Source organism: Phalacrocorax carbo, chromosome Z (genome assembly GCF_963921805.1).
Source record: "Phalacrocorax carbo chromosome Z, bPhaCar2.1, whole genome shotgun sequence".
In the NCBI taxonomy this organism is placed as follows: Eukaryota; Metazoa; Chordata; class Aves; order Suliformes; family Phalacrocoracidae; genus Phalacrocorax; species Phalacrocorax carbo.
The window spans coordinates 25143508-25155916 of NC_087548.1; the positions used below are offsets into that span (position 1 = coordinate 25143508).

At 39.9% G+C, this 12409-nt stretch overlaps 1 protein-coding gene across 3 annotated transcripts in view; it reads right to left on the reverse strand.

Moving 5' to 3' along the window:
- CENPK (centromere protein K) overlaps positions 1 to 12409 on the reverse strand; it is a 29757-nt gene that overhangs the window by 11306 nt on the left and 6042 nt on the right. For 2 of the 3 annotated variants that reach the window (XM_064439119.1, XM_064439117.1), the window contains exons 2-4: positions 6062 to 6163; positions 4879 to 4929; positions 2369 to 2441 (exon numbers count right to left, since the gene is read on the reverse strand). In XM_064439119.1, the coding sequence (XP_064295189.1) occupies positions 2369 to 2441; positions 4879 to 4929; positions 6062 to 6163 (226 nt within the window). Of the gene's footprint in view, positions 1 to 2368; positions 2442 to 4878; positions 4930 to 6061; positions 6164 to 7463; positions 8223 to 12409 lie in introns of those variants that run through there. The other variant, XM_064439118.1, reaches the window with a different exon arrangement.

Consider the following 12409-nt stretch of genomic DNA (forward strand, 5'->3'; position numbering starts at 1 on the left):
ATTCTATTTTTATGAGCCAAATTCTTGTTAAAAAGTTTTAGTTCAGCTGATTTAGCAGCTTTAGAGCTACATAAGTAGTACCAGAAATTGAGAAAGAACAAAAGACTAAAGTAAAAGATTTGCAAAAATAAAACTTGCATTGTGGATTCAAGTGTGTTTGCCAATATTGTGCCCGAAGAAATGTAGAACTGCCAAGTTATAACCTCTGAAAATACAGTTTAAAATTGAAATGCTGATAGGCCCTCGTTTACAAGAAATGAGCTGTCTTGTTACTAAAAGCAGAAACCAAAGTAACAAGACAGCCTGATATTCATGCTCCATTAGTAAGTTATGCAATTAGTATTTCTGCTAATCCTATTTATGTAAAATTCAGACAGTGTTTCAATTAAATAATTCCTCCTTGAAAGCAAATAATATGTAGAAAGGAGCCAAGATGTACAGAGAAGATGTAAGCACAGTAGGCTTTTCGTTTTCATAAAACCACTATAACTCTCTTCAAATTCTTAGCAGCAACTTCTTTTTCTTCCCTCAGAAAGGTAGCCAGAAAGGCAAAGCTTTGGCAGCAGAATATTTTTTGCATTATAATATGCATAGATCATTTCTCTGGTACAAAATTAAGTTTTCTTCTAATAATAAATCTTATCACCTGGGAACAAGTAAGAATGGTTGTGCAAAGCAAGTCAGCAAGCCAATAAAAGTAGGTTGAGCCCCAAATAGCTTAGAGTTTAAAATAATTACATATTTTAGTAAGAAAACCTAACATCTCCAGGTATTTTACCCAGATAAAAACCATAAGTACTTTCAACTCATTCGTTTTAGGCCAGCAGTTTATTCAAGAGCAGCAGCCAAGAACCAGTATTTCCCAGATTAATTAAATGTCATACTTTTTGTCTACATATTTCTAAGGAGCATTTGAAGCTGACCATTCTTAGTGACAGGCTTACAAAGCGCAGGAACTATGAAATAATTTTAATAGAGCAACAATATCTATTCATAAGAAAGACAAAATATTTTTTCCAGCTCTTATTTGACAAAATATTGGAAATTACCACTTGCTGTCTAAAACAGATTCCTATAATTTTGTAAAAACAAACCAAACATGCACCACCACCACCACCAATCCCGCACCGCACCCCCACCCCCCAAAAAAAACCCAACCCCAACAACCCAAAAAACTAAACAAAACACACAACCCAAGCCTCTTCTGGCATAAAAAAATATTCAATTGCATCAATGTATCCATTTAAATATTAACTAAGTTTTACTGGGTTGAAAGGTGCTATTGGTTCTTTGACAGGAGACGTAACAGTGAGTGCTACCAGGTTACTAATGATAGTACGGTGTGAACTGGTTTAGGAGTCTCCAAATGGAACACCAGAAAAAACAGATTACTTTACTCACACTTAGATTCTGAATGGTTTCATTTTCAGTGTCTGGCCACAGACACTGTTGCAGCCTAGCAGTAGAGTGAAATCAGTCAGCACTGATGCCTATGTATAAAAACAATTTTGAAGAACTGTGGAATTTATACCTTTTGACTGATAATGCCTAACAAATATGAGCTACCACTTGTCTCAGTGGTTTGTGCTTCTCAGGATCAATAAGTGATCTAGATTCCTGTGTTGTTAAAATAAACTGAAGTGGCTTTTACCACCTTTTCTTGACCTGAAAACTCTGACCCCTTTTAAATCCAAGCTAGATATTTTATTACAGTTTACCAGGCTTACCGCTAAAGGTTTACTTCAAAGTTCCAGCTAGTACGTCATAATACGACACACTTTTGTGAAGTAGTAATAATAAAAAAACCCCAAACAAAATCAAAGGAGGTACAGTTAAAAATATGTCTCGGTAAGTTATTGTTAGTTTAGTAGCAGCACTTGCAAAGGTCAAAAAATATCAGCTTCTTAATAGTCAAAATGAAGAAAAAATTCTTTGCCAAAGTAGTTCTGTCCTAAAAAGGAAATACAAATAACAAATGGAGAAGAAGCAATCACAGAAAGGAGAAACCTGAGGGAAGGTAGCAGCATAATGAACTTTTGTTATTTCGTTAGGAGATCTGCTAACAGTTATTTTTCCATTTAACTAGCTGATTAATAGTGATATGAACTAGGAATTTATTTCTCCATAATCATAAGATTAAGTTATAGTAGAATTCACTTTGAATTCTAAGTTTACTTAGAACTGAAGTGCAAAAAAGAAGATAGAAATGAAACATACATGCTACTGTAGGAAGTATTTAATTTAATTTTTGATTAATTATAGTATGCAAATACAATCAGCAGACAATTGATATATACACAGATGCCTAGATGAAAGAGCCTTTGCAGAAGTTTATATGACTATACCTTATATGGAAGCAGTTACTTACTTTCAGGATTTCTTTTTTGCCATTGATTATATTCTGCTGTTAAAGCTTTCATTCGCATCATTAACAAGAAAACCTGTACAACAAGAAAAGAAGCACCTCTTGAAGTATGTTTACTTGCATTGGAGTAAAATGAGATAGAACAGGATAGAAACCCAATTATTAGGTTTATACAGCAGAAAACAAGAGCATATATTACAATAGGCCACTTATTCCTTCAAAATATTTAAGAAGCAAGTGGATTCTTAAATCAAGAAACATTTTTATTCTTTTTTCAGAAGAGGGAGATCAGAAGCAGTCAGAGTTGGAAAATTTTCCCCCATTTTCCTCTGTAATATCAGACAATGACCATAACTAAAGATGAGCCACTAGAAGTAATGACAATACTTTACATTCCCACTCCTCCTTAGATGCATGGTTGACACATTTTTAAGGTTAAATGGATTGTGCTTCATATGTGCAATGACTAAACAAAAGATTGGCTTCCAAAAAAAAAAAGTAAAACAAATCATCTATCAAAACCACATCTCTGGACTAACATAAAATGCTTTAGAATTAGTGCTCTACCTCACTGTAATCACTGAAAATACAGGAGCAGTAAGAAACAACACAAATTTGGAAAAGTTTATTTAAAAACCCAAACTAAACGACCATAGATCTTTAAAGATATACTTATTTTAATATCTTAACATGTTCTAGAGAAATAATGTATTAATTATTACTATTCCACTTCCTGAAACTGAGGACTACACCTATAATTTTTTTTCAAATACATTGTAAATTACATATAGATACCACACTACAAGTAATCTGGTAAGAAATTAAGCATACATTTAATTACAAAAGATGCGGCTGATATGGTCAAGCATTTCATAAAAAGAACTGCAGATTGCATTTGGCTTTACATCAACTAAAAAGAGAAAAATATGCTGAGAATCAACAGCCAAGTTCTTATAATAAAAATATCAAGAATCGACAAGCTTAGCTTTTCACTACCCAAAATAACTTTGTAAAGAACATCTTAAGAAGACAACTTCTTAGAGTAAAGGAAAAGAAAACAAACCCAAACCAGAAGAAACAGGGAGAGACAGTATCAAAAGCCTTACTAAAATCCAGAAAAACCTACATCTATCGCCTTCCCTTCATCCATTAGGTGGGTGATCTTATCATAGAAGGATATCAAACTAGTTAAACAGACCTTTCCCTTTGTGAAGCTATATTGACTGTGCCTGATGATTGCATGATTCTTTAAATGCCTTCCAATAGTACCCAGTGTAATCTTCTTCATAATTTTTCCAGGAACTGAGGTTCTAACAGGTCTGTAGTCCCCTGGGTCAATACAAGTGCCCATATTAGGGCTGCAATAAGATCCCATGAAAGCTACTGCCAGATGATTCAACACAATCTCTTCCTTTCCTCCCTATTTTCTATCATGAAGTGCAATCATAATTTAATCTTCGTTTTTGCAAGTCCATTTAATCATTGTCTTGCTATGACAGTTTAAGAAAAGCACATCTCAGAAGCTTAAGTGTTAATTTCAAGGTTATGATGTGCTTCAGTAAAGCTGCAAAGAAACATAAAAACCTCAGTCTACGTCTAATTAAAATAATGAAAAATTTATTTCTACTTATATACTTATCCAGAGTCCTAAAAGGAGAAAAAGATAGTATTTTATGCATTTAAATATGCATCTTCATTTATTTATTGTGATTAAGTAACAGTTTAGAACATAGTTTATTAATAGCAAGTAACTGATATTAGTAATTACACAGTAATTAAACCTCTGAATGTATTCAACAGAAATCGCTCAAGAAAAGTGCTCTTTTCTTCAGTTATTCTGTCAAGTGTGTTGAATTAACCACCTGAATACTCTTACTGAAGTCACACAAGATGGAGATTTTTAAGACCTACATATTCCACTCAGCCGGACTAATGTTTAACTATTTATACTTCCCAAATTTGGGGTCCTTGTATAAATTATATTTTAAAGGTTCCTATTTAGAATTTACAAACAAGTAAACAGTGAGCCAGCATTGCATATTCCGCAAAATTTAAAGGATACAGTATCTCATGTCCATGTACTCAGCATCACTTAATTTCTAATTCAAGCACATCAGTTTCCTAATGATATCCACAAATGGGGAACAACTGTAATTTGCAAATACAGAGTTCTAGAGTAAAACTAAAGGGACTTGTATTTTCACAAATTATGTATACACTGATTAGGAAATAGTCCAAATGGGTATTGAAGTTACACAACCCTCCAGTTTGCTGCCTCTGTTAGTCATCTATCAGTTGTGTGGCAGGAATGCATGTAACCTTTTTGCTATGCATAAATGCAACTTTTCAGTATTTGCTAGACACATATTTCGGAATACAGCCTCAAAGTTAATAAAACTGTCAGCTTTAGAGAATAACTGAATATAATTTAGTTTCCTTCTTTTGGAAACACACCATATCTTTACAGAAAACTAAATATTTGTGGAGGATAAAAAATCAAAATACTATCTTACCTTGTGACCTGGTTTTAACACTGCTTCCTTTCCAACAAGCCTGCTCTGATACTTGGTAGAAAACAAACAAAACACAATGTTTACTTACTCTATCATTTTGTAAGAAAGAAACATGATGCTTGAAAATTCTAATGGAAGTTATTCAATATAGGAAAAAAGTTTTCATTTGGCTCCTACCACATCCCTCAGAGCCTGACCCAGTACAGCAAATTAGGAAATACTTTAAATCATACTATAGAAAAAAAAGTAGAACTTTGATTAACTGAAAAGTAGAAAAGTAGCAGATAATAAAAGGTGTATGATTTGAGGAAAAAGGCAAGTTATGAAAGAAAAGTTGAGATGGGAAAAGACACTGAACAGATGAACATGAGAAACTAGGAGGAGAGTCAGACAAGGCTGAAGAGGGAAGCTGCTGAGAAGGTAACGCACTTGCTGCTACTGTTCTGGCTCTCCAAACATAGCAATCTCATTATAATACAAAGCAATCTCATTATAATACACATTTCTCGTTCTAATGCATTTAAGGCAATGTACTGTACACTCCAGAAACAGTGTGATTTTCAGAACATGACTTTTCAGACTCAAAAATCTTACAGGATCCATAGCATTCCCTCAGAACTGTTAAAAGTTTAGCTTTCCTGGGATTCCTGTAAACAAGCTTGCTCTAAAATATTATTAGCATATTGGACAATATATCGGGAGATAAATCTTATTCCTGATGATGTAACTGTCAGTTTGCATGAGCACATTCTAATATCATCATCCTTCTAAGCCTCCTCCTCCTCCCATTCTCGCTCTCCTTCAAGATCCAAAGTACTTTTGAACAGCAGTGAATCCCATATTGAACGAGGCTAAAGAGAGAAGCATCTTAAGTATCAGTGTTCTGGTAGTACCAGAACACAAGTAAATTGTTTAATTTTCTCTGGTTTTAACATGTACTCCCATTCTATTTAACTAAATCATAACATCAGCACACTGTAAAGTTTGACACGGCAAGGCATTCTTCAACCTTTGGCCTGTCTGAAGATCTTTTCTTCTTCTCCTGCCTTTCTTTTTCTGGTTTTGTTGAGGAGGTTTCTTTGGAGCAGGTGAGGTAAGCATGCAGTGAAGGACAGGGAGATGAATAAAAATATGCTGAGCAATGTTTATAACAAATCTAGTCTATCACTTGTGATTTGCATACCTCTTCCATCTGCTTCCAAATATTCTCACAGTCATCCAGGAGTTCTTCCTTGGCATCTACAGAAGATTTTGCGTCACTGGTATTTTCTGGTAAATATTCAGCCTATTAGCAAGCAAATAGAACAGTTACCATGTAGGTCTACAATATTTATTAACAGGTTACTGAATCATACCTGCAGCCTCAAGTCCAATATGTAACGGAGCAATCCCTCTGAATCCAAAGCATTCGGTTAACTTCCCTGTATTTCTAGGCAGCACCCAATCGTGCAGTAAAACCAGCTACCTATAGTACTGTTGTAAAATTTTAAGACACTAAATAAAGTTTTAAAAAATTGAATCAAAGTGCTAAATTTGCAGAAATGCATTGATTATCTGCAATGGCATTTTTTTTTCTGACAACTAAGAAACAATAAGAGAATCTTACATCTACAAAGCCACAACTCTTCCACATATCTGCAAAGTTCTTAAGCATATGCTTCTGCTCTGTCTTCCAACACATGTTCTAATCTATTTTGCCTTATGACAACTTGAATTCAGAATCTTTTTGATTAACAAATTAAAATGTCTTGGAGGTTACTAGAAAAACAAAAGAGCCTGAAAGATATGCAGGCAACCAAAGCAAGAGTGTGCCAGGACAGCCAAAAGGAAAATCAACCCAAGTTAAATGAAAAACTTTGAGAAACTCTTGGGGCAGATAGAAAGTTAATGCTAGATAAATCTATGAAGGGATACAAGAACAGCAGTTAAGAGGGAGAAACAAGAAGGGCCAAAATGGCACTCACAGGAAATTTTTTTTTTTTTAAGGTAAAACAACCAACAGGAGTTTCCTGGATGTACAACATACAGAAAGCCTTTGAAAATACTTAAATGGATCACTAAGACCAACAAATACTTAGACATTAAAAAGAGACATAAAAAAAGATAAAGATCTACAGAAGAAATAAACATATCTGTCTTCTTAATGATGCACACATTCTTAATTCAACCTTTTGTTCCTTTTCAGAACAAAAAGGCAGCAGAGAAAATGATACTGAAAACCCAAATAATTTAAAAGGAGTGTCTTGCTTTAACCCCAGCCAGCAACTAAGCACCACACAGCAGCTCGCTCACTGCCCCCACCCAGTGGGATGAGGGAGAGGATTGGAAGGCAAAAGGAAGAAAATCCATGGGTTGAGATAAGAACAGTTTAATCACAAAAATAATTTTAAAAAAACATAAAAAATAATAAAAACCCACCCCCAAATAAAAATAGAAAACACACACCCCCCAAATCAACTGCCCCCCCAAACGTCACACCCCCTCCACCCCAAAAAATATCAAAAAACAAAACAAAAGTAATGAAAAGGAAAACAAGAGAGGGACAAAACCCAGGGGGGTGGGGGGGAAGTGATGCAATTGCTCACCACCTGCTGACCAACATCACTCACTGTGCCCACTGAGCATGATGTCACATGGTACAGAATATCCCTTTGGCCAGCTTGCATCAGCTGTCCTGGCTGTGCTCCCTCCCCTCCCAGCTTCTTGTGCACCCAGCAGAGCATGGGGAGCTGGAAAAGTCCTTGACTAGGGTGAGCACTGTGTAGCAACAACTAAAACATCAGTGTGTTGTCAACGTAATTCTCACACTAAATCCAAAACACGGCACTGTACCAGCTACTAGAAGGAAAATTAACTTTATCTCAGCAGAAACCATTATCCACCCCTTCTTCTATGCCATTTACATCATGTCCAGGTCCTACCCTTTCCAGTACATTCCAGTTAATCACCACCACTTTCCCTGTCTTTTGATATATATATTCACACACACACACACGTACAAACAGATACCATTCCCTTAGTCTATAGACCATCCCTCTAAAATGTCCATTGAGTTCAATCAGTCCATGGCTTTAGGCTCCATCTGTCATAAGAGTCTTTCAGGGCAGGAGACATGGTGTGTGTGGTGTTGCATACTGAAGTCAGTCCTTCCATCACTGCTGTACTTTGCTTGGTTTAATCCAAGTTCATTCTTCATTAAGCTGTGAGATTCTTACTGTGATACCATTAATATGGTATATAGCTATCACAGAAGAGATGACATACAACATTACATAGCAATTAACAGCACACCATTCAGTTCATTGGCTGTTTTCACCCAAAATCAAATCCCCTTGAGGCACACATCGGACTCCTCCATCCTCCTGCATCACCCACCAAGTGCACCCAGGTCCTTGAGCAAAAGCATTCCAATGAATCGGTTTGCCTTTGCCTGAGGCAGGAAGAACCCAGACTGTTTTGCCCAGCATACTTTTTGTGTGCGCTACAGGGACTCTGTCCCCTTCCACAGTATGTAGGATTTCTGACTGGGCAGGGCCAGCTCGATTGGCAGATCCCCTCGTGTTGACTAACCACGTGGCTTTTGCTAAATGTGTATCCCAGTGCTTGAATGTCCCACCCCCCATTGCTCTCAGTGTAGTTTTTAACAGTCTATTGTACCGTTCAATTTTCCCAGAGGCTGGTGTGTGACAGGGGATGTGATACACCCACTCAATGCTGTGCTTTTTGGCCCAGGTGTCTTATGAGGTTGTTTCAGAAATGAGTCCCATTGTCTGACTCAATTCTCTCTGGGGTGCCACGTCGCCACAGGACTTGTTCTTTGAGACCCAGGATAGCATTCCAGGCAGTGACATGGGGTATGTTTCCAGCCAGCGGTTGCTTCTACCATTGTAAGCACATGGCGCTTGCCTTGGCGGGTCTGTGGGAGTGTGATACAGTCAATTTGCCAGGCCTCCCCATATTTATATTTCAGCCATCGTCCCCCATACCACAGAGGCTTTACCTGCTTCACTTGCTTGATTGCAGTGCATGTTTCACATTCATGGATAGCCTGTGCAATAACATCCATGGTCAAGTCCACCCCTCAGTCATGAGCCTACCTGTATGTTGCATCTCTCCCTTGATGGCCTGAGGTGTCATGGGCCCACTGAGCTAGAAATAGTTCACCCTTGTGTTGCCAGTCCAGATCCACCTAAGTCCCTTCAATCTTGGCAGCTTGATCCACCTGCTGGTTGTTTTGATGTTCTTCAGTGGCCTAACTCTTGGGGACGTGAGCATCCACATCACATACTTTCATAACCAGGTTCTCTACCTGGGCAGCAATATCTTGCCACAATGCAGCAGCCCAGATGGGTTTGCCTCTGCACTGGCAGTTGTTCTGATTCCATTGCTGCAACCACCCCCACAGGGCATTTGCCACCACCCATGAATTTGTACAGAGACAGAGTACTGGCCACTTTTCCCATTCAGCAATGTCTGAGGCCAGCTGGATGGCCTTTACCTCTGCAAACTGGCTCGATTCACCTTCTCCTTCAGCAGTTTCTGCTACTTGTCATGTAGGACTCCATACAGCAGCCTTCCATCTCCAATGCTTTCCCACAAGACGACAGGACCCATCAGTGAACAGGGCATACTGCTTCTCATTTTCTGGCACTTTGTTATACAGTGGGGCTTCTTCAGCACGTGTCACCTCCTCCTCTGGTGATAATCCAAAACCCTCGCCTTCTGGCCAGTCCATGATCACTTCCAAGATTCCTGGGTAACTGAGGTTTCCTACTCAAGCTCGCTGGGTGATCAGTGCAACCTATTTACTCCATGTAGCATCAGTTGCATGGTGTGTAGAGGGGATGTTTCCTTTGAACATCCAGCCCAACACCGGCAGTCGGGGTGCCAGGAGGAGCTGTGCCTCAGTACCAACCACTTCTGAAGCAGATCAAAACCCTTCATATGCTGCCAATATCTCTTTTTCAGTTGGAGTATAGCAGGCCTCAGATCCTCTGTATCCACGACTCCAAAACCCTAGGGGTCGACCTCGGGTCTCCCCTGGTGCTTTCTGCCAGAGGCTCCAGGTAGGACCTTTCTCCCCAGCCATGGCATAGAGCACATTTTTTTCATCTTGTCCTGCCAGGACTGGCCCAAGGCCTACTGCATGAACTATCTCCTGTTTAATCTGTTCAAAGGCTTATTGTTGCTCAGGGCCCCATTTGAAATCATTCTTCCAGATCACTTGATAGAGAGGGCTTACGATCATACTGTAATTTGGAATATGCATTCTCCAAAAACCCAAGGAATGCCCAAGAAAGCTTGTGTTTCCTTTTTGCTAGTTGGTGGAGACATGGCTGCTATTTTGTTGATCACATCCATTGGAATCTGACGACGTCCATCTTGCCATTTGATTCCTAAGAACTGGATCTCTTGTGCGGGTCCCTTCACCTTACTTTGTTTTATGGCACAATCAGCTTTCAGAAGGATTTGGACTATTTTCTTTCCTTTCTCAAAAATTCTGCTGTGTTGCCCCACAAAATGATGTCATCAATGTACTGAAGGTGTTCTGGAGCTTCTCCATGTTCCAGTGCTGTATGGATCAGTCCATGGCAAGTGGTAGGGCTGTGTTTCCACCCTGGGGCACTCAGCTCCAGGTGTACTGGACACCCATCCAAGTGAAAGCAAACTGTAGCCTGCACTCTGCTGCCAGAGGGAGTGAGAAAAATTATATAAATTGTGGCATACCACTTGGCTGCCTTTGACTCCAGTTCGTATTGAAGTTCTAGCATATCTGGCACAGCAGCACTCAGCAGTGGAGTGACTTTGTTCAGGCCATGATAGTCTACTGTTAGTCTCCACTCTCCATTAGACTTCCGCACTGGCCATATGGGACTGTTAAAGGGTGAGTGGGTCTTACTGATGACTCCTTGGCTCTCCAGTCGACGAAGAGTCAAGCTCTTCACCTTGGGGGTACTGAGTAGTGTTGAACAGGGCTTTGGTATGCATGGGCAAGACCCCAGCACGTTGCAGTGATTTGTGTCTCTCTGGAGTTGCCAGGGTGACAAGATACTTTCTGCAGACACTATCAGTTTTTCAGGACTCTATACTAGTTTAGGGCTGAAGTCCCAAAACACTGGAGGTGCCCACTGTCTTAGGCATTTGCCCATATTATCTATCCCACGTACCCTGCCACTCAGAACTATCAAGCCCTGGGGCTGATCTCTGGATGATATTCTTAAATTGCTTATTAACCTTAGACAAAACCAAAACAGCATTCCCAAGAAATACCAATATGTCTGTCTTAACTACCCAAGGATGTTCAAGATACTGAAAAGTTATTGTAATGGAGGAGGAAACATGATACAAGAAGGTAGTGATGGTGCCGTTCTGTATTTCCTCCAAAAAAACCTCTCAGAGGAGGAAGTATAATTGCTACTTTTATCCATGAGGTGGTACCCAAAGTACAGTAATGGCTTCAATACAAAACCTAAATAGCAGATAAAGCTCAGGGTCAGTGTTTTAATAACAAATCTCCCAGGCAAAACATTGCTAATCACTGCAGAGCACAGCAAACTACAGAAAACATCAATCTTTAACATGTACAGCAAAAACAAGGGCATAGAATCATAGAATTGTTTAAGTTGGAAGACACCCTTAAGATCATTGAGTCCAACTGCTAACCTATCACTGCCAAGTCCACCATTAAACCATATCCTCAAGCACCACATCTACCCTTCTTTTAAATACCTCCAGGGATGGACACTCAACCACCTCCCTGGGCAGCCTGTCCCAATGTTTGACAACACTTTCAGTGAAGAAGTTTTTTCTGATGTCCAACCTAACCTTCCACTAGCACAGCTTGAGGCCATTTCCTCTTATCCTATCGCTTGTTACTAGGGAGAAGAGTCCAACCCCCACCTCACTACAACCTCCTTTCAGGTAGTTGTAGAGAGCAATAAGGTCTCCCCTCAGCCTCCTCTTCTCCAGACTAAACAACCCCAGCTCCCTCAACCACTCCTCATAAGACTTGTTCTCTGGACCCTTCACCAGCTGGACACGCTCCAGCACCTCAATGTCCTTCTTGTAGTGAGGGGCCCAAAACTGAACACAGTATTCAAGGTGCGGCCTCATCAGTGCCGAGTACAGGGCCACGATCACCTCCCTGCTCCTGCTGGCCACACTATTCCTGATACAAGCCAGGATGCCATTGGCCGCCTTGGCTGCCTGAGCACACTGCTGGCTCACATTCAGCCAGCTGTCAACCAGCCCCCCCAGGTCCTTTTCCTCCAGGCAGCTCTCCAGCCACTCCTCCCCAAGCCTGTAGTGTTGCATGGGGTTGTTGTGACCCAAGTGCAGGACCCGGCACTTGGCCTTGTTGAATCTCATACCGTTGGCTCCGGCCCAACGATCCAGCCTGTCCAGGTTCCTCTGTAGGGCCTTCCTGCCCTCCAGCAGATTGACACTTCCACCCAGCTTGGTGTCATCTGCAAACTTACTGAGGGTGCACTCAATCCCCTCATCCAGATCACCAGTGAAGATACTGAACAGG